The sequence below is a fragment of the Rhinopithecus bieti genome, unplaced genomic scaffold (genome assembly GCF_001698545.2).
Source record: "Rhinopithecus bieti isolate Rb0 unplaced genomic scaffold, ASM169854v2 scaffold_24263, whole genome shotgun sequence".
NCBI lineage: Eukaryota > Metazoa > Chordata > Mammalia > Primates > Cercopithecidae > Rhinopithecus > Rhinopithecus bieti.
In genome coordinates this window covers 848,560-875,149 of record NW_016811410.1, presented here as the reverse complement: position 1 = coordinate 875,149, position 26,590 = coordinate 848,560, and the positions used below count along the sequence as shown (strand labels likewise).

At 56.3% G+C, this 26,590-nt stretch overlaps 1 protein-coding gene across 1 annotated transcript in view; it reads right to left on the bottom strand.

Annotated features, from left to right (window-relative positions):
• Positions 1 to 11,761: 11,761 nt before the first annotated feature.
• The window catches only part of CFAP46 (cilia and flagella associated protein 46), a 122,997-nt gene continuing 108,168 nt past the window's right edge, over positions 11,762 to 26,590 (bottom strand). The window contains 12 exon segments of the mRNA XM_017893795.1: positions 11,762 to 11,794; positions 11,796 to 12,279; positions 13,790 to 13,870; positions 14,322 to 14,403; positions 16,352 to 16,453; positions 16,456 to 16,466; positions 17,389 to 17,491; positions 17,812 to 17,847; positions 17,923 to 17,983; positions 18,083 to 18,153; positions 25,494 to 25,661; positions 26,205 to 26,284. Of these exon segments, the coding sequence (XP_017749284.1) occupies positions 11,762 to 11,794; positions 11,796 to 12,279; positions 13,790 to 13,870; positions 14,322 to 14,403; positions 16,352 to 16,453; positions 16,456 to 16,466; positions 17,389 to 17,491; positions 17,812 to 17,847; positions 17,923 to 17,983; positions 18,083 to 18,153; positions 25,494 to 25,661; positions 26,205 to 26,284 (1,312 nt within the window).

The window sequence follows — 26,590 nt, the reverse complement described above, 5'->3', positions numbered from 1 at the left end:
CCCAGGAGCTGTGGGGGAGCCGGGGGCTGCCACCAGGACACCGTGTGGGTCGCTGGGAAGACCCAAAAGTGGGGAGGAAGCTGCCAGGCACGGGGGACAGCCCACCCAGGGCCTCACCGGGGTGCGTGCACAGGCAGGGGCGAGTCTGTGAGGAGAAAATGGTCTCTGGATGGGGAGCCCAGGGCAGGGTCCCCACGAGAAGGTGGTGTCAGACGAGAGTGAAGGGGTCGCCCACTGTCCCCGGCATGTCCAGGCTCACGAGGGCCTCATCTGCAGAGCCTTCATGCTGGCGTCACATGGGAGAGGGTTTATCCAGGACGGGACACTTGTCCCAGGGCATCCCCTGCCTGGGGAGTGACCTCTGACTTTTGGGGAACACAGCTGCCGTGTGAGGCCCCCTGGCCAAGCCGCCCCTCCCCGGCCATTCTACCTGCATCAGCTTAACAGAAACTCCATCTGTGACTGGAGCGTTGCCCCCCACCCCAGCCTCCACTCCCAGCCAAGGGAACTGCGCCTTGTCTGGCATTGGGAGTCGGAGGCAGATCTGGGGCCTGAGGCCTTGAGGCTTCAGGTGAGTCGGCGTCTCCAGGGCAGGGCTGAGGAGGACAGCCACTGCCCTGGGTCCTGGTCTGGGCAGGTGCCCTGAGGCCGGGCGGCCTGCAGCTTTCCCACCACAGTTGGGTCTGGCACCCCCTGCCTGGGGTCGCAGGTCCCTGAGCCACAGCCTGAGGCTGCCCACGCAGCCATCCTAGAGGGCCGCGGCCTTCCCAGTGATGGTTGGTTCTGGAAATGCTTCAGGCCCTGAAGTCAAAGGGAGTCCAATAGGAAGACAGGACTGGTGGGGAGGGGTGGGGGCCGGCGGAGTTGTGGGGGCCAGTGGAGGCAGTCAGGGGTCAGGGAGGACGGGGGAACTGATGGGCAGGGACATGGGAGCTGGGGAAGGGGCTCGGTCTGTCCTGGCCTCTGCCATCCCTGACTGAGTTGAGCTCAATTAATCTGAATTAATCCACTTTTCCCAGCGAGACTGCACCTCCTGCCCAGACAACGCTACTTGTTCGGCTTCTCCCAGGGCCCTGAACCTGCCCTCCCAGGTGCAAATGCTCCTGGCGCCCAGATTTCACATTCCCCCGGGAGATGGGGGCGCCCACTCCGGGAGAGGACGCAGGAGGAGGTGTGCACGGGCCACGTCCCAGGGTCGGTCCCCTAGGCAGGTGGATCACTTGAGGTCAGGAGTTTGAGACCAGCCTGGCCAACATGGTGAAACCCCGTCTCTGCTAAAAATACAAAAATTAGCCAGGCGTGGTGGGTGGCTCACACCCATAATCCCAGCTACTAGGGAGGCTGAGGCAGGAGAACTGCTTGAACCGGGGAGTCGGAGGTTGTAGTGAGCCGGTGTCGTACCACTGCACTCCAGCCTGGACAACAGAGTGAGACTCTGTCTCAAAAAAATAACAATAATAAATAAACAGACAGATCTGTGTCATTTCATTGTTAACTGTAAGTAGGCACCAGAAAAGCCCGGAGGAGCCTCTGGGCACCAAACCCGCGGGCGCCTCTGAGGGAGGAGCAGGCACACCCTACATCTTCGTTGTATTCTCTGCTGTGCTTCGTTTGTTTGTTTTGTTTTGTTTTCTGTGAACATGTCTTGTTTTTATTGATAAAAACAACAAAGCACAGGATTTAGGAAATGCGTCACAGGCACTCGCCTCGCCAGACGGAGCAGGTGCTGCCTGAGTTCCTGGAAGTTCCTGGGGCTAACCCTCAGGCACAGTGGGTTCTGGACGCTTCTCTTGATGCTGAGGACCTTGAGTTCAGGGAGATTTGAGCTTGTTCCCAGCACTCTCAGGGGTCACACGGTTTGACCAGGTTCGAAGTCACAGCCAAAGACACCGCCCATGATGGCAGTGGAGGCCACGCCGCACCAGGACGTTGGGTCACCCCAGCAGGCCTCTGGTCCCCAAATGAGAACACCTGGAGTCCTTTCCATAAACCCAGGGCCATTTCACTCCTGAGATCTGCTCTGGGGACGTCTGGAGACTCGAGGCAGCTTCTGAGCCACCTTGGGGCGGCGACACTATCTCCAGGTGAATGAAGAGATGCAGCCTTGGCAGCGCGGCAGGTGGCAGTTTTTCTCCCGTTGGCGTCCGCTGTGCTTTGTTGGGCAGGCTGGCCCTTCTCAAGGCTGCTGCCTCGCACTCTGCAGGTAAACCTTTCGGTTCTTTCCACTCGCCAGCGTCTGAGCCACGGCGACGGTTAATTCCTGGGGTTCTGCAGGGAGCTCCCCTGGGTCCTTCCCTGGGAGCCGTCGAGCATGAACCCGGGTGTGCCCAGCCTGGTCCCGGGCCCTCAGCCTCCCAACGCCCCTGTGCCCGTTCTCACTGGCATGGCATGAGTGTCCACGCCGGGCCAGCAGCGCAGGAACTGGAGGCTCCGTTTCAGGATTTCTCCAGTGGCAGATGACAGGAATCAGGTCCCTGCTGGTGGCAGCGGATGGGGGTGCAGAACTGCCTTTTTGCTGTTTGCCTGTTTACCCTTTTTGTGCCCACGCCAAGGTGGGAGCCGCTACACCCGGGGAGGTGCTGGAACGTGTGTGGAGGTCAGAGCCTGCTGCCGCCTCGGTCTCTGGGTGCCGGGGCAGCCATTCCTTCAAACGATGGGGTCCTTGCAAACTGGTGCCTCCTCAGGAACTGGGAAAGACAGGAGATCGTCAGCGTCACAAGAGACCAAACCCTATTCTGCTAAATTCGAGGGAAGCCAACAAGATTGCGCAGGTTTTTCATAATGATCCTTCCACAAAGGACTGCCTGATGCTTCATCGCACGTCCCTGCTTCTGCCACGGTCAGCATCCCTGCAGGACTGCGCTGTCCGCCTCGAATTCAAGGGTCTTGCAAAGCTGGTAAAATGGTGTGTTTTATGAATAGGAAATATTTCTGTGATCAAGCTCGTTAATATAACTTGTCTACCTTTGGGGAGAGTGAAACAGATGATAAATAAGCTCTATTAACATTTTTTTTTTGGTGTGAGGTTTTTTTCTTTTTCATTTGGCTTTTGGAAATTATATTAATGATTTTTTTTATTCAGATAAAGTAAGAAAACTTTAAAATTTAAAAGTACTCCTTGGACTGTAGGTGCGTTGCTGGCCCTGGGGTTTTTTTTTCTTACTTGGTCACTAGGTTACAAGATAAGGAGGAAAAACTGACTTTCAGACAAACTTGACAGTTTTAATACCTGTATGTCATTGTAAGAAAAAAGCTTATGTAATACTTTTAACCAAGATGACTCTTCGGACGCATTACACTGGTTGAATAATTCTGGTTTAACACAGCTCCGTGTCTCCTCTCCCTGGGTCTCTCCGGCATGTGGTTCGGGTCTGCGTGGTCTTGGATTATTCTCTCTTCCACGGCCTTTCCTGCCTCCCCCAGCGTCCTCCACCTTGTGACGTGACGGAACAGTCCTGTTAGGAGATGTGTTTCTCGGTGTGACCCGGAGGTGGGCCAGCGCAGCTGGGCTGGGCGCGGTGGGGGCTGAAATCAGGCTGCAGTCGTGGCCCGAGGCCTCACACGTGCTGCCCTGATGTGTGGGATTCCAGGGTGGGCACAGCTAGGAGGAAGCCTGGGGTCACAATGGCTCACAAACTGTATGGGGTGGGTGGAGTGGGGCCGTGTGCGGCTGTGGAGTTCGTTGCAGGACTGGGCTTGGAAGGACCAGGGCCATTTGGTGTTGGGCCCTGGTTGCTCCAGGGTTTTGCTCAGTGGCTGGGAGAAGGGGCCTGGGAAGAAGTTGCCGTCCTCTGCGGCGGGAGAAGGGGAGGCTTCTGGCTGCTCAGGGAGCTGTGGACCTATTCCTGCCATGGCCCTAGAGCACGCCCCATGGTGAGGCTCTGGGCCAGGGCTTGTGTGGGATGTGGGGAGTACCGGGCTGTGGGGCCTCCTTGGAAGAGGCAACCCCCAACACAGACGCCAGTGGGGAAGCAGTTCCACAACCTCCTTGCCAGACTCGCAGGCCACACGGCCGCCTTCGACGCACCGTCCCACGGCACAGGCGGCCGCCTTCGACGCACCGTCCCACAGCACAGGCGGGCAGGGGGTGCCCAGGGCCGGTAAATCCCCCTTTGGCCAGGACCAGCGCCAGGATTCCAGCCCAAGTAATGTGGCTTGGTGCTCACTGGAGAGGAGAGGAGGGAAGGTGGTGCCCAGTGTAGGCCCTGACCTGAGCCCGGGACGCCTCTCCTGGGCCCGGGACGCCTCGCCTGGGCCTGGTGTATTAGTCCGTTTTTATGCTGCTATAAAGAACTGCCTGAGACTGGGTAAAGTATAAAGAAAAGAGGTTTAACTAACTTACGGTTCCGTGTGGCCAGGGAGGCCTCAGGAAACTCAGTCATGGTGGCAGCGGGGACTCCTCTGGGTGGCTCAAGGGCCATCTGGGGGAGTTGGCTGGAAACTGGAGGGGCCCCTCTCCCTGGACTGCCCAGCCCTGACCAGCCTGTGGGGTGTGCGGTCAGGTACTGACTAATGGGGAACGCACACCCCCCAAGGCCCTGTTTGGAGGCCCCCGTCTTCCACCTGGATGGGCTACAGGCTCAGGATGCAGAGCCTGGCCTTGCGATGTCACACACCCCCGCGGCACCTGGCCTTCCTGAGGCCTTGCGGGCGAGTGACTCGGGACGGGCTGCAGGGCCTGGGTGGGGCCCCAGCTTTCCCCCAGCCTCTGGCCTTGGGGCCCCCAGCACAGGGCCAGCCAGGCTGAGGTTGTACTTCGGACATCAGAGACCCCGGACATGGGGTAGCTGTGCAGGCCCCTCGAGGCAGGGGGCTGGGGCTCTCTGCAGTGGGGGCGGTGACATCTCTCCGAGGTGGGGTGAGGATGTCTGAGATGGGGTGGGGACGTCTCTCCGAGGCGGGGTGAGGATGTCTGAGGTGGGGGTGGGGACGTCTCTCTGTGGTGGGGATGCAGACACCCCTACCCAGTTCTTCTCTCCACATTCATGTCTTTGCTATGGCTGTGCCTTTCTGCCTCCCCAGGGAAGTTGTGTAACCAGAACAGAACCTGTATTTCCTCTTGCTGGACCATCCCCTCTGCAGTCTTGCTCACGTGGGCTGGTCCTCTGTCCATAGTCCCCCTCCTTCCTCTCCCTGTCGCCTGGTCTCTCGCCCGGGTCGGAATTCCTGGATGAACAGGACAGAACGGCCTCGGGAACCACACTCGTCACCCCTGGAAGCAATTATGGGGCCTCAGCAGCCTCGGGCAGCAGGCCCAGGCCCCCCCCTTGAAGCCGGTGCAGACCTGCTCTCAAGGACTCTACGCTGGAGGGGAAATGCGGCTCTGGGACCCCTGCTCCCACGCGTGCTCCGTGTGGTCCTGTGGCCCCACGGCGTCCATGGCATCAGGTTCTCTGGCGAGAGCTAAACCAGGGGCGATGCTGTTGCTCACTCATGTTTATGGAGTCTGAGGTGAGCTAGTCAGGACGGGAAGCTTCTGACACCGAGAGCACTGAGGACCCAGGCTCCTTCCAACTGTGGCTGTGCCATCTGAGACACGTAGATTTCACCTCGTAGTACCTCATGGCTGCCCAGCTCCAGCCATCAAATTCCATCCTAGCCTGCAGACAGGAAGGAAAAAGAGCAAACTTTCCCTTTTATGGACATCCCTTGAACCAGAACTTAGTAAGATGGCCACACGTGTTGCAAGGGAGACTGACCATGCACCTGGCCAGGAATGGGGGTTCTATTTCTTTTTTTTTCTTTTTTTTTTTGAGATGGAGTCTCCCTCTGTTGCCAGGCTGGAGTGCAGTGGTGTGATCTCGGCTCACTGCAACCTCCACCTCCCAGGTTCAAGGGATTCTCCTGCCTCAGCCTCTCCAGTAGCTGGGACTACAGGCACCTGCCACCACACCCAGCTGATTTTTGTGTTTTTAGTAGAGACGGGGTTTCACCATGTTGGCCAGGCTGGTCTCCATCTCTTGACCTCATGATCCACCTGCCTCGGCCTCCCAAAGTGCTGGGATGACAGGCGCGAGATTTCTCAGGGACGCTGGGAAGCTGGCCGCACACCTGGCCAGGAATGGGGGGTCTGTTACTAAGGGACCCTGGTTCTCTCTGACTCCCATTTCTTCAGTCGGCAAGAATGGGGCCCAGAGAGAGGCCCAGGATTCTGGGAAGTCTCAGACCCTGTCCCTGCGGCTGGGCTCAGTGATGCGGAAGAAGGGAGGGGCAGCCCCTACAGCCCAGCCCAGAGAGAGGCCCAGGATTCTGGGAAGTCTCAGACCCTGTCCCTGCGGGGCTGGGGCTCAGTGATGCGGAGAAGGGAGGGGCAGCCCCTACAGCCCAGAGAGCAAAGCTACTTGTGATGGAGACACTCCCCTCCCTTCTGAGTGAGTCCTGTGGCCCCAAGCCCTGGGGCTCTCCCTCTCCTAGGGCCTGATATTGGTGGGGGGCTGCCTCACCCCATTGTATGTCAGCCAGTATTTAGGGGCTGAGGTCTCCAAGCTCCTCAAAGGTGGCAGTACATTCTGGGGCTGGGATTCCCAAGAAAAATCCTTCTCAAGCCCCTTAAAAGGCCCCCAGGACAGTCCTGGGTCCAGCCTTCTGCCCTCAGGGTTTGGGGTACGGGCTCCACAGGGGCCTCCAGCCTAGGCCTCAAGAGCCTCCTTCCAAAGACGAGGTCTCCTGGGGTCAGGGGTTGTAGGGTCTCTGCCCCTTGGGATGTTGAGCACCCCAAGTCCCTCCAGCACCCCGACCCCACCCAGGCTGGACTCAGGGCAGGGCCAGAAAGATGGGCAGGTCTGGGTGGGCTCCAGCCACAGGCAGCAGGTGGAGTTCAGCCGCGTCCCCATTATCTTAACCCATCTCTTGCCTCTTGTCACAAAGAATTAAAATCCGTAATAAGAACATGTAAGAGCTGCCCGTAACTGTGTGGCCATTAGCCGACTGCACGGGGTGTCAGTCTAGCCATCTCGCTCCGGTCCTAGTGAATTGTGATAAAAATGTCAAACAATTAGATTATATTGGCCACTAGCACAGTGATGAGTAGCCAGGCAGGCGTGTCCCTCGAGTCACCCTAACAGCAGGAGTGGCTCTGCACCACGCTAAAGCCACTCCAGGACAGCAGGACCGGCCGATGGAGGTCAGCATGTCGGCCCAGCAAGCGGGAGCATCCCAGGAACCCACGCCCCGGCCCCTTGGAGCCCAGCTGGAGAGGCTGTGGGGCCAGAGGGAGGCGTGGGGGAGGGGTAGGGGAGGGTAACCCCTGGGAACAGGACAGAGGTGGGGGGCCCAGGCCCCTCTGAGGGTGCAGAGCCCTGAGCTCAGCAAGGAGGGGCAGGGAGCTCCCAGGGCCCAGCCAAGCACTTGGGAAGGGGGCCAGGAGGGGGATGAGCAGCTGACCGACCCCAGAGCCTCAGGTCCACCCCCTTGGCCGGGTCCCCACGGCCCTGTCCCCACGGCCCTGTCCCCACGGCCCTGTCCCCACGGCCCTGTCCCCACGGCCCTGTCCCCACGGCCCTGTCCCCTCGGCCCTGTCCCCACGGCCCTGTCCCCTCGGCCCTGTCCCCACGGCCCTGTCCCCTCGGCCCTGTCCCCACGGCCCTGTCCCCACGGCCCTGTCCCCTCGCAGGACTCTTGCTCCTCCTGCCCTTCCCAGGAACCACGGCTGCCTTTTATTCTTACGGGTGAAGATGTATTGGAAATTGATTTCTGTGTTGGAAATGGGATAATTAAACTGGTTGTTTCCATCTTCATCATCGTCATCATAAAAAGAGGACAGCCGGGTGAGGCTGGCGTGAGGTGACACCCACGTCTCGCACGAGGGAGCATTAATTGAATACAAATGGCCTCTCCTGAAGTTGCTGAGTTATATTTCAGAGATATGGGATAATGATGCCATTTAATCATTTTTACAAGATATAAAATTACTGGCTCCTCTGGGAAGATCATTAAGGAAAACAATTGTTCACAGCAATTGAAGATAGAGTTTTAATTATTTAACACAGAAATTAAACTATTAGAGACCAGTGTTGGATGAGGCAACTTAATAGAAATTTATACACAAGCGTCTGTGAACATTTTAGTTTTATTAACCCGCCTAATTCCTTCATCCAAATCCGTCTGAAGGGCCTCTTGGCTGTGCCTAGAAGCTGCAGCCCAGAGCCCCTGTGTCTCTGGGGAGGACGGCCAGGTTGTGGCTCAGGGGACATCCCGGGAGCTCCCGGAACCCAAGGGCGCCAGGACAGGCCCCCAGGCTGCAGGGGAGGGCCTGAGGCTGCCAAAGCAGGGAGAGGCGGAGGTGGGGTAGGGGTCAGGGGGCTGCGGGTGCACCTGGGGATTAAAACAAGAACGACTGCAGGGTGCTGGCCACACCTTTTGGCCTTCCCTCGGCCTTTTGGGTGGGAACTTCGGGGACCCACCTTCCAAGCCACATGTGTGACCCCAGTGGGTATGGGACGGGGAGCACAAGCTGTGCCCAGGCCCCCCCAGCCCACTCTGCTGTGGCCCAGACCTGATGGGGCCCTGTCACCTCACCCTGTCCAGAGAGGCCACGTCCGCCAGTGCAGTGAGGGGCCGAGGCTGCGTTCCAGAGACCAGGCTGCTGGAACTCACACTGCTTTAGAGGGTCCCTGCCAGGTGCTTGTCGCAGGGTAAGGGGGGCTTTAAACGAGGACTTGGACTTGACCATCTCCAAGTGGGGAAGCCGGGAAAGTTACTCCAGACACAGCACGAGCTTCACTGTGCAGGAACGGAGGCTGACGGGGGCCAGAAAGGAGCCCTCAACATTGCCGTCTGGTGTGGCTTTGGGTGTGGGCTACGAGGGAGCGCTTCCTAAAACCCTCGTTCTAAATGTGTAAACATTTTCCATCTGTAAACTAATAAACGGACATTTTTAGAGGGTGGAAGAACTGAGGGCCCCAAATTGGGCGGCTTGTTGGGGGTGCCCTCCACCCACCTGGGACCCGAGCAGGACGAGGCCTCGTGGGAGGGAATCACCAGGGCTGGAGGGAAGTCGCCTCGCCCCGTACGCAGTCAGGAAGCTGGGGGCAGCCCCCAGCCTGGCACAGTGAGCCTCACCCCGTGCTCTCCCGAAGGCCCGGGCCAGGTTTCCAGCTGCTTTCCAGGGAGAAGATGCGGCTGCCGAGCGTGTGGCCTGGGGCCTGTGCTCACCCGGTCACTGTCCAAGTGGGGACAGCAGTGCAGGAGGGTCCCTGCCTCCCCGATCCCGAGGGCACTCTGACATGAGGGAGGCCTGGGCTGGGGGCCCACCGGCTGGTTGCGCATCTCCCAGAAGTCCCGGCCCCCACAACCCGCGTGGTTTCTGCAGTGTGCTCAGGGCCTGCAGGCTGAGGGCTGACACCGCGAGACCACCCTCCGTCCGCCATCATCTCCAATAAATCCCAGGCCTTCTGCTCTTGCCTTACAGTTTTTAGGGTTACATAAATTTCACCGATGCAATTTTTTTATGCTTGAATATATTACAGAATGCCACTTCTGTTACGGAAGCTAATTGATAACGTGATTTGTTATGTTGCCGGGACATAATTCAGAAAGTTATTTTAAAGCCTGTGATGCATGGAACAGCACTCACTGTTTAATATTTCTCACATGCGTGGACACAGCGCAGGGTAAAAAATGTGGTACTGCACGGATGAAATATTTCCAGAAGCTTTTATTCTTGTTGTTTGGGTGGGCGCCAGCAGCTCCATAGAAGGGAACCCATATTTCCAGCGCAGCTCTGATTTGAATTTATTTCCTGGTCATTAGTTAGCTTTTTTTTTTTCCTAAACTGAAGCAAGTGTGTGTATATATTTGAAAAAAGAAAATCAAACAAAAGGGAATCACACATAACCTTTCAATATTATCAAAGATGTGCATTTAAAATTTTTATGTCAAATTAATGATAGATTCACAGGAAGTTGCAAAAACAGTGCACGGCGCCGCATGGCCACTCCCTGGCCTCCCCGGCGGTGACACGGCACAGCGGCAGCAGGCGGCAAAGCCGGGACGTGAGGCTGGTTCAAGCTCTCGGCGAACTGCGGGTGCTGTGGTCTGTTTTCACCACTTGCACAGGCATTCCTTTCTCAGGGAGGGATGGGCGCTGCTGCCACAATGGAGACACACAGCTGGTGTGTCAGCAGCCGGCCCCCGTGCCAGGCGCACTCACTGTGCGGTGCTAGAGCTCTGCCGCTTTGGGATACTCTGCAAGCCGCACCCTGCAGTGTGTTAAGCTTCTGAGGCTGGCTTTGTCCTCGGCCCAACTCCTGGAGGTCTGTCCGGGCCGGAGCCACCATTCCTTTGCTTCTGTTGCCGGCAGTGTTAACCCCGAGTGGACAGAGCCGGGTTTGATCATTTGCTTGTGGACAGACACAGGGTTGCTATAAACACTCCTGTGCGCATTTGTGTGCAAGTGTGTTTCCCGCCCTCTGGGCTAAATGCCTAACAGTGCAGTTGCTGGGTTGCAGCTTGACAAGAATCAGGTAAACTGTTTTCCAAAGAGGCTGCACCACAATGTGTGAGAGCCCATTTCCTGGTGTCCTCACCAGCGGTTGATGGTATCTATTCTTTTTTAAATTCCAGCTATAGGAATAGGTTCGTAGACCTTTTTTTTTTTTTTAATTTGAGACGGAGTCTTGCTCTGTCGCCCAGGCTGGAGTGCAGTGGCACGATCTCGGCTCACTGCAAGCTCCGCCTCCCAGGTTCAAGTGATTCTCCTGCCTCAGCCTCCCGAGTAGCTGGGACTACAGGCATGTGACACCACGCCCGGCTAATTTTTGTGTTTTTAGTAGAGACGGGGTTTCACCACGTTGGCCAGGATGGTCTTGATGTATTGACCTTGTGATCCACCTGCCTCGGCCTCCCAAAGTGCTGGGGTTACAGGCGTGAGCCACCATACCTGGCCCATAGACCTATTTTGGACAATTCTGGGGCTACCTGTCCTGACCCAGCTGTCTGGGCTCTCTTTGGCCTAGTGTCAGTGCCCTGCAGCAGTTGGATGGGTGCCGAGCTGGGCGCATGGGCTCCACGGGCGCAGTGTGGGCAGGAACGCCTTCAGCAGACCCTTCCCTCCCTCACCGTGCATGGCCCCTGCTGCCCCATCAGACATGGAGGAGATTCTGAGGTTGCACAGGCAGCCTTGGCCTCACGTGGCTCCCGCACTGAGCTCCTGTTGCCCACGGCGGGAGGGGGCTGCCCCCCTGGCCTTCAGGTCCCAGGCTGAAGAAACAGCCCCACGCAGAGGGCAGGCAGGAGCGCCGGCAGGAACACGCGAGGCTCACACTCTGGCCCTTCAAGGCTGTCCTGGGCCTTCCCCTGTTCTTGGCCAGAGCCCATGTGTGTGGCCGGAGGGCAAGTCCCCAGCCCTATGGTCCTCCCGTGGGCCAATACGCCCTTCGACCCCCCGCCCCCACCCATCTGCCTGCGTTGGGAGAGACATACCAGAAGTTCAGAAAGGCCATCTGGAAGGCACCTTTCTTCCCCCAGGAACGCCTGGATGCAGCAGCCCACCAGGAGTGTGCACGGAACAAAAGCATCTCCTCACGAGAAGCTCTACATGGTGCTTGCTGGCACAGACCGGGGCCCTGCACATGCGCAGGGGACGTGGCCTGGGCTGGAGTGAGCCCCACCCCCACCTCCACACTGGAAAGCTGCTGGGTTCAGGGGGCGCATTTCTCGCGGGCCAGTGTCCCAGAAGGTGCTGGGCCAGGAGCCCCCCACCCGGAGCCTCAAGTCACAGAAACCACACACAGAGACTGGCTTTTGTTGTTTACTAAAACACTTAAATCAAAAACAGGCTCACAGTCCAAACAGTGCTTCTGGTCTAAGCAACTCAGCACTAGTGCCCGGTGCAGCACTGAGAGGCTCCATGTGCTGGGGCTCTGAGCCGTGCACCGGTCACCTGGAGGCCCTGCCAGGGGTGCCTCACCCCAGGGAAAGGTGGTTTTGCCGCCAGCATAGACAAGCCCCCCTGCTGTGGGAGCGGCTGCCTGGTGGGAAGTCACTGGGGAAGGATCTCTGGCTGAGGCTGCACCGAGGGCTGGGGAGAGGCCCAGGAAGGGGAGAGAGAGCTGGGAGCTGGGGATGGGAGCCAGGAGGTGGGGATGGGTTGGCAGAGGGGCAGAGCCAAGGGCAGAGGCAGGTGCTAGGGCCACAGCAGCTGACGGGAGGCAGGTCCAGGCCTGTGCTAGCCAATGGCGTGGTGCGGCAGCCCGTACAGGACCAAGTTCAGCGTGGTGGGAAGGAGCTCGGAGCTCTGGAGCAGTGGCAGCTTGTCCTTCAAGATCTGAGAAACCTCGTCTGTGGAGAAAGGGTGGGAGCTGTGAATCCTGAGGCCCTGCAGGACGTCCAGCCCAGTGAGGGCCAAGGCACAGGTGCGGGGCGTGGCGGCGGCTCCGACTGAGGGCGCTGTGGGGAACACACTGCCATTCGCCAGGCCTCCCAGGTGCCTCCACCACCTGCACCCCTCCCGCACCGAGGTGTCCAGGCCCGCACAGCCGGGTGATGGCACCAGGACGGGACCTCCTAACGCGAAGCCCAATGTCCCCCCTCTACCCCTCGGCCAGGCGAGCTGCTCCGCTCGGGGGCGCCCATCTAGGGTGTGGCTGTGGCCTTAGCAGGGTTGCCTTGCAGGGAGCAGCGTCCTCTGCCCCTTTTGAACAGTGTCAGTCACCCGGGCTCGTGCCTGCATTGCAGGGACCAGAACTTGCAGGTCACAACTGAGCAGCAGCAGCTGAACAGCCGGCCTGGCTCTGCCCTTCCCCAATTCCCCTGCAGAGCACCGTGTGGGCCTCACACCAGCCACACCACCGCAGCATCTGTGTCTGTGGCATCCGTGTCTGCGGCATCCGTGTCTGCGCCCTGCTCTGCGTTTGCAGGGATGAGTGTGGGTTCTGTCCGCCTTCCTCCTGCTCCTCGCTCCCTCCCTCCCCCGACAAGTAGGGATCCTTGGGCCCGGCATCCCCGGACCGTGGACCACGTGCTCTTTACACAATAAATTCCTGGTGAGCGGTGGATACTGAAAGCCTTGTGGGAAGCCTTCTCAGTCAGGGCAGACCACCCCTTCTGTGCACTGCCGAGCGCCTCAACTCGGGGTCCCAGGAAGCTCCTCTGTGGCTCCTCCCGCCTCACCGTGCAGGAGGGTTTCGCTGACTCTGAAGGATGGCTGGGCGGGGTTCTGCCTGTCCATGTTTGAGAACAGACCATGTCCCGTGCCCCTTCCCGACTTTTGCCCTGTGAGGTCCAGAGAGGGACGGATGCTGGGTGCCATGTGACAGGCAGGCTGCTCTCCAGGAGGCCAATGGGACACACCCCTCAACCCACGAATTCCTCTTCCTGGCTGGGACTCCCGGCCACATCCGTGGCCATCGGGTGCTGTGCTGCAGGCTGTCGGCCCCCGCGAGTCCTTGTCTGGGGAGGGGCCAGGTACAGCTGCCACCTGGATTTCCCGCTGGTTCCCAGAGAGCCCCTGGGCTCAAGGGGATTGTGTGACTGGAGCTGTCAGCGAGGAATCAGCTCTCTGATGACCGCGATGCTCTCCCTCTGGGTTCTGGAGCCACGTGGCATCGAGGGGCCGTCGCTGCCGAGGGGTGTGCCACTGTGGGGGGCTGGGGCAGCGCAGAGACGCGGGCAACTTCCAGGCAAGAACAAGCCCTCCCTCTTTCCGGCTCCTAGTTAATGTCGGGAGTCCCAGTTCCCCATGGAGAAGCAGAGACACCTGTCCCCGCAGGGCTGTGGGGTGCACATGCCCCACGGGCAGCGGCTGCGGAGGGTGCTGAAGGCTGCGGGGTGCAGGCTGCCCCTCCCCTACCTTGGTTCACCGCCTCTTCGCCGCTCATCTTCTGAAGGAGGCGCACCGTTTCTCCAACCGGCTTCCCGACAGCCAACAGATCTAGGAGAGAAGCACCCCCTCAGGCAGGCATGGACACCCTGGAAGCCTTGCTGAAGGGGTGCGGGACAAGCCCGGGGTGCCTGGGGCCCACGCACTTTCCCACAAGATGCTGGCCCGCAGCGCGTTGTCCTGCAGCAGTGTCGGCCACTGGTTTGCCAGGATGCTCTTGACACCCACCAGGCTCAGCAGGATGGCCGCCTCGACCGGCTCCTCCAGGGACAGCTGTGAGGCGCTGTGGAGACCTGGCTCCCGTGGGCTGGCGCCAGGGGCCCAGCCGAGTCGCCCCCTCCCCATGCACACCTCACCAATTGCTGGAACGTATGTGTGCCCCGACAGCTCTCGCCGTTCTTGAAACCCGCCCCCACAGGCCCCTGCTCCCTCGTGGGTCCCACGCCCATCTGACCTCTCCATCCTCAGCACCCCCGCCCATCCACTCCGAGCAGCCAGGCACCTCCTGTGCTCCATGCTCTCCATGTGCCGCCTCAAGCTTTGGTAGGACCGCGCCAGGTCCAGCAGGACCACCATCTGGCACTCTGCCGGGATGGGAAGGGTGGGAAGGGTGGCTCAGCAGCCTTGGCCCGACACGGGAAGTGGGGGTGGGGGTATGGGCAAGTGGGGCCTGCACTCCCAGGACACGATAGGACATGGCACGCTGGCCACTCAGTTCCAGGCTCTGACCTCATGACCTTCAGGTTCTTTGCAGGGACTCCCTGGCCACAGTGGACCTGGCCAGCATCAGGAGCCCAGGCCCTTCACAGCCTCCTCCAGGTGATTGTCCTGGGCAACAGGAAGTGTGGGAAGCCCACCTGGGCCCCCCAGCTTCCTCGGCGCCCCCACCATGCCTGGACACCCTGGCACCCCACATGAATGAGGTGTATGAGGTGGAGCCCTCCCCAAGGATGGAGGGACGGGCTGCTGGGAGGCAGCACTGACTGGGGGCCGATGTGAGGGAACACATGCCCCTGTGTGGTGGAGACATGGGAGGCTCTTGGGGTGCAGGGGAGTCCTGGGCACTGGGGATGGGTTGGTCACCCTGGCCTGGGGCCTCCATGGAAGCAGGGACCGGGGGCCAGTGCAACCCTGGGCGTGCCTGCTGCGAGCCCTGTGGATGCCAGGGGACGGCTGCTCACTTCCACTGGCAGCCTGGCCGTTCCTGCTGAAAGGACACCCAGCTGTGTGAGTCCGAGGCTGTGGGGGAGTTGGGGGAACCCTGGCGAGGCCTCTTCTGCTTTACTCACTGCCTCGCTTGGAGTTAAACTTTCAAAGAGGCCCGTTTCTAACTCCACCTAGGATGGGCTTCTGGCACCTCTGATGGCCAAGGCCCAGGCTTGCAGAGCAGAGTGGGGGTCCTGCTTGGCCCCACCCAAGTGCAGGCCCCAGGTGCCAGGTGCCACGGGACAAGTGTCCACACACCTGCTCTGCTCCATCAACGGGGCCCACATAACACAGCGCTCCCAGTCCCTGAAAGGTCCCATCACCCTGCACGTGTGGTCGTCAGCAGCCCACCAGAGAAAGTCACACAGCAAGTGGGCTAGCCTGCAAAGGGCGTCCAGAGGGGGGCATCCTGGTGGTGGCTGCAGCCACAGGAGCTGAGTCGAGTGGTGGCCCTTGGCACAGAGCCCTGAGCCACGCCTGTCTCCTGACCGCCCGCCTGCAGTGTTGAGTGGGCTGCACCTCTGTCCCCGATCACACCCACCCTCGGGCCATGGCGTGCTGATGGGGTGATGTGCCCCCACCGCATGTGCTCTGCTCATGCCATGCCCCAGCCCTGCTTGTGCCCATCCCACCTGCGCTGCCGAAGAAGCCCCCTTGTGCTGGAGCTGGGCTGGGTGGCACTGTGCCGGGCACGGCAGGACCACACCGGCAGCCCTTCCAGGCTGGTGGACAGTGAGGGGAAGGCCCCCCCCAAAGGCCCCAAGTGCCTATGGTTAGACTACAGGGCCCTGAGGGAGGGGCTGTGACCCAGCTGAGGTCCTGAATTTGCCCACCCAGCCTTCCTGGGCTCTGGCCCAGCCTGACTCCTGGCCTGCAGGTCTGAAAAGCGCCAGCTGGGGCAGGTGGGGGGCCACTCAGAAATGAAAGGATGGGAAGGCCAGAAGCTCCTGTGACTCTCCACATCTGGTGGCCAGGCAGGGGGTGCAGGGGTGGCAGAGGTGCATCCCACCTACAGACAGGAGGGCTGCGGCCACGAGGGTGGGACAGGAGGGCTGCCGGCCCGCAGAGGGTGGGGCAGGAGGGGGCTGCGACGCGAGGGTGGGGGGCAGTAGGGGCTGCGGCAAGAGGCGGGATAGAAGAGGCTGCAGCCACGAGAGGGTGGGGGGGAGGGGGCAGGAGAGGCCTGCGGACACAGAGATTGGGGAGTTAGGAAGGGGCTGTGGCGCAGAGGGTGGGGGCCACCCCAGTAGGTTAGCAGTGGCCCTGCTTTGTCCCTCAGGCGAATTGTCCTGGCCCCTGGGGGAGGGTGCCAAGGCGACCTCTCACCTTGCAAGTCCATGGCGACAATCCTCCACATAAATATATGGGACCAGAGAAGTCCCATCCCCATAGAAGTACAAAAGCCGCTACAGCCTGCCAGGGCCTGCCCCACTGGGCCTGGCTGCAGAGAGAGAAGAGCGCGGTCACAGTGCCCAATGCACCATACGCCAGACCCCACTGTGTGTTCTTAAAGCGGCCACATCCTGTGGGTCCACGCCATGTCCACCTTGTGCATTCAACTGAACTTTCTTTCTTGTTCCCAATGCCCACGCTGCCCTCACTGTGCTCTGACAACAGGGGTCTGACGTAGCCAGTCAAGGGACACCCACTACTGAGCAACTGACTGCTGTGCTGAATGAACAGCCTCCCTAGGCGGGTGCTGGCTGCGGGAAGGCTGGGGCGGCTTCCAATGGCCACCAGCACATGGGAGTCAATGCAGCCCAGTCACATCCAGGACAGGGGAAAACAGTGAACAGACCCAGGGTCCCTCCTTCCATATCCAGGATCCCCAGCCCTGCCCCTGCAGGCGCCCGCTCTCCTGACACACTCTGCCCCTGCACACACCTGCCTGTGCACACCTGCCCCTCGGACAGCCATGCGCCCTGGCATGGAGCCTGAATGACATTGAGCAACCCAGCGACCCCTCCCACCCGTGGTGCGCTCTCCCTGGTTGCTCTGGTTCCTTGCTGGCTGCTTGTGGACACCTCTGGACCACAGAACCCCGAGGGCATCTGGGGGCAGAGTCTGCGAGTGGTCTCTGGAGGGGCTGCAGTGCTGGTGGTGAAGAGGCAGCCCCTGCTGCTGGACCACGTGCTATCGGTGACCCTGGGGGCCCCAGGTTGCCATCTGTAAAGTGGGGTAACAGTGCCCCTCGCCCAGTCTCTGTGAGGACTCAAGGAGCTGGGTCTGTCTCAGCATCGCATGCTGTACCTGGTGGGACCTGCAGGGCAGACCCAGGGAGCCGGGGGTGGGGGCAGTGGCTCCCCGCTGGACCCTCGAGACCTGCCACACTGTAAACGACTCCTGGGAGCCCAGATCCGAACCTGGGAAAGTGCTTGCTTCCCAGATGTCCCACCCATCGCGAAGTGAATGTGTCTTGGAATCTTTCCAAAACGTCTTGGGTGACGCAGACAGGAGTCAGCATTTCTGCAAGGAGAACGGGGTGGGTACAGAGCACGGTACTTCATCAGACACACGTGTGCAGGGCCGGGGCCCTGGGGAGGGGCCACAGTGAATGCAGGCGGATGTGTCAGTGCCCTGCCGTGCCCTGTGGGGTGATGGTAGAACCAGGCCAGCCAGAGAGAAAACCCCAACAAATTAAAATATTTAAAGCCAAAACAGGGCAAGCACATATGCAGATTTTGGAGCCTCGAGGAGTGGGGCACCAGCTGCTGCCCACGACTGCAGGGCGGCAGGAGGCCCGAGGCTGGCATGTGCCTGAACAGGGAGCCCTGTGCAGCACCCACCTGGGCCCTGGGCCTCCTCGTATGGGTCCACAATGACTGGGTCCTGGTCAAGGAGAAATGGGAGCACAGGGTGGGGTCTCGGTCCCCCCACCGGGGCTCATCAAAGGATACACTTGAAGTTGTTGGAGTCGACTATGATGCAGTCAGCGGGGATGGTCCGGGGGACACTGCCCTGCAACCACAGAGCAGGGTCACGCCAGGTGCAGGGACCAGGAGCCTGACCTCCAGCTGTGCCCACCAGCCCGATCCCCCACCACAGACTCCCACCTACCTTCCTGCTCTTCTTCACTAGGCTTCTCTTTTTGGGGTCTCTGCTTCTCCCCTCCTTTTTCACGCCACCTTCTGTTGAAGACAAGAAAGAGGCAAGCTCGATGCAGCCATCTGGCCACACTGTCGGTTAATTTCATGTTATGCAAATTTCACTTCAATGAAAAAACACAAGTTGTGAAAATAAGCAATTTTAATTTTTGTAAAGTTGACATGGCAATAACTTCTGAAATGCAAAGGTTCACAGGGTTGGGGAAAGTCCTCAAGGAAGAACCACTCTCCAAAGGCTCCAAGGCCCACCTGGCCGGCCATTCACACACCCCACTAGGTACTCACCAGTGTGCCTGCCATGCCTGTGCCCCTCGCTGGTTCCAGGGCCTTCTGTACAGGGATTTACAACCTGCCCCTTTCTACACAAACACTTTCTTTTGCAGGCTCTGCGTAGACAGCCATGTGCCTGAGAAGGATGGCCACTTCCCTCCTGTTTGTGCCCCGTCTTTTCTTTCCTTTCTGTGTGCCTATGTTGGGGCCTCCAGCAGACAGCAGAATGGATGCACAGATGGGGCTCACTGCTTCACCCCCTTCAGAGAGAGGCTGCTTCTAAGGGAGCCCCATTAAGAAGGAGGCTCTCTCTAGCTTTTGATGGATTTATCAGGATGGGGCATTGCGTTCGGTTCCTGGCTCACAAAGTAAATGTGTGCATTTTATCAAATGCTTTCACCCTGCACTGACTGAAATGCTCACACGACTGTTCCTCTAGGACATCTGTAGTATTTTAAGGTTAAACTGGGGCCGGGCACAGTGTCTCATGCCTGTAATCTCAGTGTTTTGGGAGGCCGAGGTGGGAGGATCGCTTGAGCCCAGGAGTTCGAGACCAACCTGGGCAACATAGTTAGCTCCTGTTTCTAAAAAACACCTAGCCAGGAATGGTGTCCTCCACCTATAGTCCAGGCTATTCGGGAGGCTGAGGTGGGAGGATGGCTTGAGCCCAGGAGGTGGAGGCTGCAGTGAGCTGTGATTGTGTCACCACACTCCAGCCTGGGTGACAGAGCGAGACCCTGTCAGGAAGTGGGAAGAAGGGGAGAGAAAAGGCTAAACTGAGTGATGACAGCTTATCTTTTTATGTATTTTTTGTGCTGTTCTGGAGCATCTGGGAGGAGTTAGGCTGGCCTAGGGAAGGATGGGAGGAGCTGTCTACTTTTTCTGATACCGAGAAGATTTATCTAATGCTGACATGCTCTGTTTCTTGACAGTCTGGCAGAATTCAGTGGAAACGTGGAAAAAAGGATATATTTTTTGTAGGCAGACTTAAATCCATCGATGTCCTTTTTTATTGGTTATGAGACTATTCAGGTTTGCTTTGTTCCTGGCATCTGAAAGTGTTTTCTCCTAGTATTTTGTCCTTGCTGCCCAGGGGCTTTGCTATGTTGATTCAAAGTTGCTTGGAGGCCTCCATGTTCTCTGGTCGCCTCTGGCGCGTCGTCAGGGCTGTGTCTCTTTCCGTTTCGGGCTTTCTTGGTGGCTCTTCTCTGTGGCATCTCTGTTTCCTTGGCGTCATCTTGGGTACTTTCTGCATGTGCTCCTCCGCTCACCCTGTGATTATTCTGCCTCCTTGCTCTGACTTCTTTTTTTTTTTTTTGAGACGGAGTCTCACTCTGTCGCCCGGGCTGGAGTGCAGTGGCCGGATCTCAGCTCACGGCAAGCTCCGCCTCCCGGGTTCCCGTCATTCTCCCGCCTCAGCCTCCCGAGTAGCTGGGACTACAGGCGCCCGCCACCTCGCCCGGCTAGTTTTTTGTATTTTAGTAGAGACGGGGTTTCACCGTGTTAGCCAGGATGGTCTCGATCTCCTGACCTCGTGATCCGCCCGTCTCGGCCTCCCACAGTGCTGGGATCACAGGCGGGAGCCACCGCCCTGGCCGACTCTGACTTCTTAAATCAGGTGCTGAGCTTCCGAATTCCTGGTGCTCTTCCTGTTCTAACAACGACATTTACAGCTGCAACACCTTCAAAGTTATGTTTAGCAACATCTCACTAGTTTTTGACATTTCCATGATCATTTCATTTCTTCTGAGTCCCATGAGATATCTAGAAGTGTGGTCTTGAATTTTCAAGTGTGCGAGGATGGAAAAAAGTCTGCCTTGGACTGCTTTCCGCCCTCCTCACACTGGCCTCAGGTGTGGGCCGTCTGCCGGCGTCTGAGACACGGTGGGATCTGCTTCTCAATTTTGTGATTATTCCCAGCGTACTTGAAAAGATTGCAAATCACCCTTTTTGAGGTACAGAGTTCCATGTCTCTATTAAGCCAGGATTGTTAATTACATCACCCCGAATTCCCTCTTTTTGCTTTGTCTGTCAGACCCGTCAGTAATCCAGGCACAGTAAGATCTCCCAGCGTCGGGGCTGGTCAACGGCCGCACCCCGCAGTTTCTGCTTTTTATTGCTGCTTGTATTTGGAGGCTAGTTCACGTCTCTGAGGAGGTGGACCTTCGATTCTCATGGTGTCCATGTCCCTAATAATGCCGGGCTCTAAAGTCTGTTTCCCTCGCCAGACACCAGCCCTCCGGGTTACTCTTAAATATTTACTCATTTTCGCTTCTCTTGGTTTATCACTTGCAGTGGGCATGTTCCTGCAAAGGGCATGCAGCTGCATCCTCTTATCTCCCCTGTCGTCTCGTTAGCAGGGTTGGCCAATTTACTTTTTTTGATATACGACATAAATTGGCCAACTTCTACCATCTTACTTTCTATTTCTATTTGTCCTGGTTTTCTACGCGTTTCTCCATTACTAGCTGTTGGATGCCTTGATTGAGGTAACTGGCCCATTCGTCTTCCTCATTCATTCTTCCTTCTCTATTCTTTGGGAGTTTGCACACCAGCTCTCTGGTGGTGCCCTTAGCGTTTTACCACGCGGTGCGGCCACACCTGGTGGCGCCCCAGACTCAGCGGTTCGTGGTGCCCCAGACTCAGTGGTTTGCGCCTGAGGACACTCAAGGCTCAGCCTATCTCTTCCTTTTGTGGCCGCTGGGTAATGCATTTCAAAAACACTTAGATCACCAGCAGCCTGGCTTTCAGTTACTCTGTGGTGAGGGTTCTGTTAGTTTCTGTGGCTGCCGTTAACCAATTACTACAAAATGGGGGCTAAACATGGCACCGCTTCCTCTCTGATGGTTCTGGGAATCGGAGGTCCGAATGGGGTTCACCGGGTCACAATGGCGCACCAGCCCGGCCACCTTCTTTCTGGAGGCTCCCGGGGAGAATCCGTTCCTGGTTCCCGGCCATGGTCTCCATCCTCACCATCAGCACTGCAGCCCCCAAGCTCTTTCTCTGGCCTTCCTGCTTCTCTCGTGTGAGGGCTTTGTCATCACCTGGGCCCTCCCATATCCACAGGATCACCTCCCATCTCAAGTCTGGAATCGTATCTGCAAAGCCCCAGAACCACGCGACGTCGCAGGCTCACAGGCACCGGGGCTGGGCCGTGGGCACCTCTGGGCGGCCTGTGTCCTGCCAGCCACACTGTTGTTAGAGTGTCTAGTCGGGCTGCTGCTTTCCTGTTCTGCCCCTGCCACAACGGTGGTGGCTGCGCCAGGCCGTGGGGAAGGGAAGGATGTTTCAATAAGCGATGCACAGACAGCTGGATCCCCTTGGAGAAAAAAACCTTAAACTCCACCTCCCACTCCACAGAGTCCATCTCAGATGGCAGTTAGGTGGAAACGTGAAAGGTGGAAAACGAAAGAAATGCATTTAGAGGATGTCATCGGAGAATATTTTCATGATCATGAGGTGAAGAAAGATTAAAAAAACCCCAAACACACCTAATGTCAAACCACAGCTAACAGTGAAAAGCACAAAGCTTTCACCTAAGATCAGAAACGAGGCAAGGAAGCCCACTCTTGACACTTCTGTTTAAACAGCGCTGGAAGTCCCTGCTGGAGCAGTCAGGAAAGAAAGAGAAATAGCAGGCTGGGCGCGGTGGCTCACGCCTGTAATCCCAACACTTTGGGAGGCCAAGGTGGGTGGATCACCTGAGGTCAGGAGTTTGAGACCAGCCTGACCAACATGGTGAAACCCCATCTCTACTAAAATTACAAAAATTAGCTGTGTGTGGTGGCGTGCACCTGTTATCCCAGCTACTTGGGAGGCTGAGGCAGGAGAATTGCTTGAACTCGGGAGGCGGAGGTTGCAGTGAGCTGAGATCATGCCACTGCACTCCAGCCTGGGCAACAGGGCGAGACTTCATCTCCAAAAGAAATAAAAAAAAATTAAAAAAGAAAGAGAAATGACAGGACATACATCAGAAAAAAAGATGTGAAATTATCTGTTTGCAGATAACAAGCTCTTATATATATACAAGACCTCAAAGACTCTACCAGAAAACTGTTAGAACTAATAAATTAAGTAAAGTTGCAAGATACAAAATCAACATACAAAAATCAGTATTTCTATACATTACCAATGAACTATCTGATTAAGAAATTAAGAAAACCACCCTATTTCTAATAGCATCAGAAAGAATAAAATATTTAGGAATAAATTCAACTATGAAGTGAGAGATCTGTGCCTTGGAAACTGTAAGACACTGATGAAAGAAGCTGAAGGAGACATAAATAAATGGGAAGATATCCTGTGTTCTTTAATTGGAAGAATTAACATTTTTAAATGCCCATATTACCCAAAGCAATCTACAGATTCAATGCAGTATCAAAATTCCAATGGCATTTTTGACAGAAATAGAAAAGCAATCCTAAAATTTACAAGGAGCCACAAAAGACCCTGAATAATCAAAGCAATCCTGAGCAAGAACAAAGCTGGTGGCATCATATTACCTGGCTTGAAATTATGCTACAAAGCTATACTAATCAAAACAGTATGGCACTGTTATAAAAGCAGACACTGGGCCCGACACAAGAGAATGGAGGATCCAGAAATAAACCCACACATTCAGGGTCAATTGATATTTGATAAAGGTGCCAAGAACACCCAATGGGGAAATGACAGTCTCGTCAATAAATGGTGTTGGGGTAACCCAATATCCACACACAAGACAATGAGTTTGGAGCCTTATCTTACACCATCTACAAAAATCAATCCAAAATGGATTAAAGGCTTAAATGGAAGACCTGAAACCATAAAACTACTAGAAGAAAACACAGGAGAAAAGCTCCTTGACTGGGTCTTGGCAATGATTTTTTGGATATGACATCGAAATCATAAGCAACACAAGCAGAAATAAACATGTGAGATCATATCAAACTGAAAAGCTTCTGTATAGCTAAGGAAATAACACAATGCAAAAGTGATCTATGGAGTGGGAGAAAATGAATGTAGAATGTATATTTGATAAGGGATCAATAGCCTAAGTATATAAAGAACTCCTATAATTCAATAGTAAACAAACAAACAAACAACCCAGTCAAAGAATGGGCCAAGGACCTGAATGGACATTTCTCTAAAGAAGACACACACATGGCTAACAGGTTGATGAAAAGGTGACAGGTAAAGGTGATGACGGAGTAGCTCTCAGCCTTAACAAGATGACATCCTGCCATTTGCGACAACATGGATGAACCCCAAGGACATGATACAAAGTGAAAAAAGTGAGGCACTGAAAGCCAGAGGCTGCATGATTCCATATATATGAGGAATCTAAGAGTTCAGCTCACAGAAGCAGAGTGAGCGGTGGCTGCCAGGGGCTGGGGGAGTGAGAGGTGCCAGCCAAGGGTGTAAAGCCCTGGTGGTGCAGGACGAGGAAGCTCCGCTGACCCTCACGGCACAGGGCACACAGCACACTTAATGTGATTATGGATATGGTTGGGTTGAAATATACTATCTTGCTATTTCTTTTTTATTTTTCCTATCTGTTCTCTCTTCCCTTTTTTTCTGTGTTTTGGATTAAGGGGTGCTTATGATTCCATTTCATCTTCTTCATTATGTATTTGCTATAAACTCGGGGGGGGGAGTTGTTTGTTTTTCTTGTTGTTTTGTTTTTATTGATTACTTGAGGATGTATAGTTTATAACTTTATCACAGTCTATCTTCAAGTAATATTATACCACTGTCTCTAGAGGATGGAGCCTTTACATACTTTGCTTCCACTCCCTCCCTCTCATCTTTGGTGCTGTTGTTATTCATTTCACATTTATGTTATAAAACCCCACACCATTATTATTTTCTTTTGCTCTAAACTTTTGCTCAAAACATCTTAAAGAGATTTTGAAAATAGAGGAGTTTTAAGTGTTTATCCGTCTTTTCACTGTTTTCAGAGCTGTCTCTTTCCCTGGCCTCGCACACAGGCGGTGGCCGTCTTCCTGCCAGGGGCTCTGCAGATCTCGGAGTGGCTGTTCCTCGCAGCTCTCTCCTTCCGGGCGTCCCGCCCTGCACGTTGTAGCTGTCGGTTTCCCCAGACTCCAAACTGCCTGTCCTCAACTTGGGGAGACCCCTGGGCTCTTCCCGCCCCCCCCTCCCAACAATGTTGTGACCTGGAAACTCCCCAGGGGGTAAGAGCCGGGGGGGGGCCGCCGTGGCACTCACCAGCCAACCCCTCTTTCAAGGATTCCCGTCCTGCGTGGCCTGCTGGTCAGTGTTTGAAACCCTCATTTCATGTGTTTTTCTCTGGTTCATAGTTATCTCAGCTGGAAGGACAAATCTGGTCCACGTTACTTCATCTGAGATGGAAGCAAAAGTCCAATCTATTTATTTTTAATTTTGATATTGAAGTGCCACATATATGCAGAAAACTGCACATACCGCAAGTGTAGGGCTTGGGGAAGTTTCACAAACCGGGCACGTCTGCACAGCCAGCACCCAGTCACAGAATGCCGTCACCCCCGAATCCCAGCCGAGGTCAGGGCCTTCCGCGCTCTCCCCTCATTGCTCTTCACAGTCTGAGTGATTAACGGAGAGGCTGGCTGTTTACTACACATCTGGTCTCCTCCTTTGAAACAGATGTTTGTGGGGGCAAGAACAGCATTAAGTTTGTCTTCCCTGTGTGTTGGCACCAGGATACTGGCACATAGCAGGTATTTTATAAACAGTTTTGAGTGTTTATATATATACATACATATTTTATTTTTGACAGGGTCTCACTCTGTTGCCCAGGCTGGAGTGCAGTGGTGCCATCTCAGCTCCCCAAAGCCTCCGTCTCCCAGGCTCAAACCATCCTCCTGAGTGGCTGGGACCACAGGTGCACACCACCATGCCCAGCTAATTTTAAAATTTCTTGTAGAGATGCACTCTTGCCATGTTGCCCAGATTGGTGAGTGTTTATATCCTATAAATATCTTTGAATGAATAAATGCCTAGAAAAATGTTGCAACATTTGATGATTATTTTTTGATAGGAGCTAACATTGTTTCATCTGAAAAATAAATATTTCTATTTTAAAATTAGACATTAAGGTGGCTAAGGGCAGTCCCTACCTGGCTCTTCTTGATGGAGGCGATTCCACAACATTTGAAGCGAAAATTCTCGTGACACAGAGGAAATTGTCGCTTCATCAAACACAGAGAGGCCTTCCAGTGGCAGCTCCAGGAGATGCCTGTCTGCAACCAAGATGATCTTATCCGCAACCTCGGGCTGGACTGTGTCTGGGAAACAGCCGTGCAGGGAGATCAGCTCCTGAAGACGGGACCCCTCCCACGGGGCCGCAAGGCTCCGTCTCCTGACTTGACTGCTGGGCACTGGGAAAGGCTGGCAGCCTGCCTCGACTCCATGCCACCTTCTCCTCCAGATGCCCCAGAATGGGGTGAGGAACAGCCTCCCATCATGCCTGTCCCTCCACATGATTTGTTTTGTTAGCAAGCACGCGTGGTGTGGCGGGGCTGCCAATCCACCACGCGAGGGAGCTGTGCTGGCTTCCGTGGTGCTCTCAGGGGGCTTGGCACAGAGCCTCCTACCCGGAGCCTCCTATCCGGAAAGGCACGGACCCTCCTACCCGGTCCGTGGCTGTGCACAGAACCTTCCAGGGACCCTATGCGCAGGGAGGCCTCAGAGGGAGGGGCTGCAGGGCTTGTGGGGCTCCTGGGCTCCTGACCCCCCTTGGCGTTCCTGGATGGGTGGGTGGATCCCAACCCCACCTCTTCTGGCAGGACAAGTACCCCGGGCCGGGCGGCCGCACCCACCCCACTCACTGTGTCCTGTGGACATTTTCCTCTCCTTGTCTTTGCCCTTCGACTTCCCTGAATCGGCAACGACCGCGGGCATCTGCACTCTGAAAATCAGGTGATATATTCGAAAAGAGACAGATAACAGATAGATAACAGAAACAGACAGATAACAAACGCTTGGAATACAGGCGACCCCTCCTCAGCCTGTTTCACTCTAAGGCAGCAGCGCCACGAATCCCCACACTCACTTCTGGGATGGTCCCACTGAGGTGGGGCTGGGATGAGCCACAGGATTTCGGGATCATCTCTGATCTGATCCACCAGCCAAGCTAAACGGTGCCAGGTGTCTGTCCCTCTGCCTTCCTTCCCACCCCAAATCAAAGGAGCCCGGGCGGTCCCTCGGAGGTGCT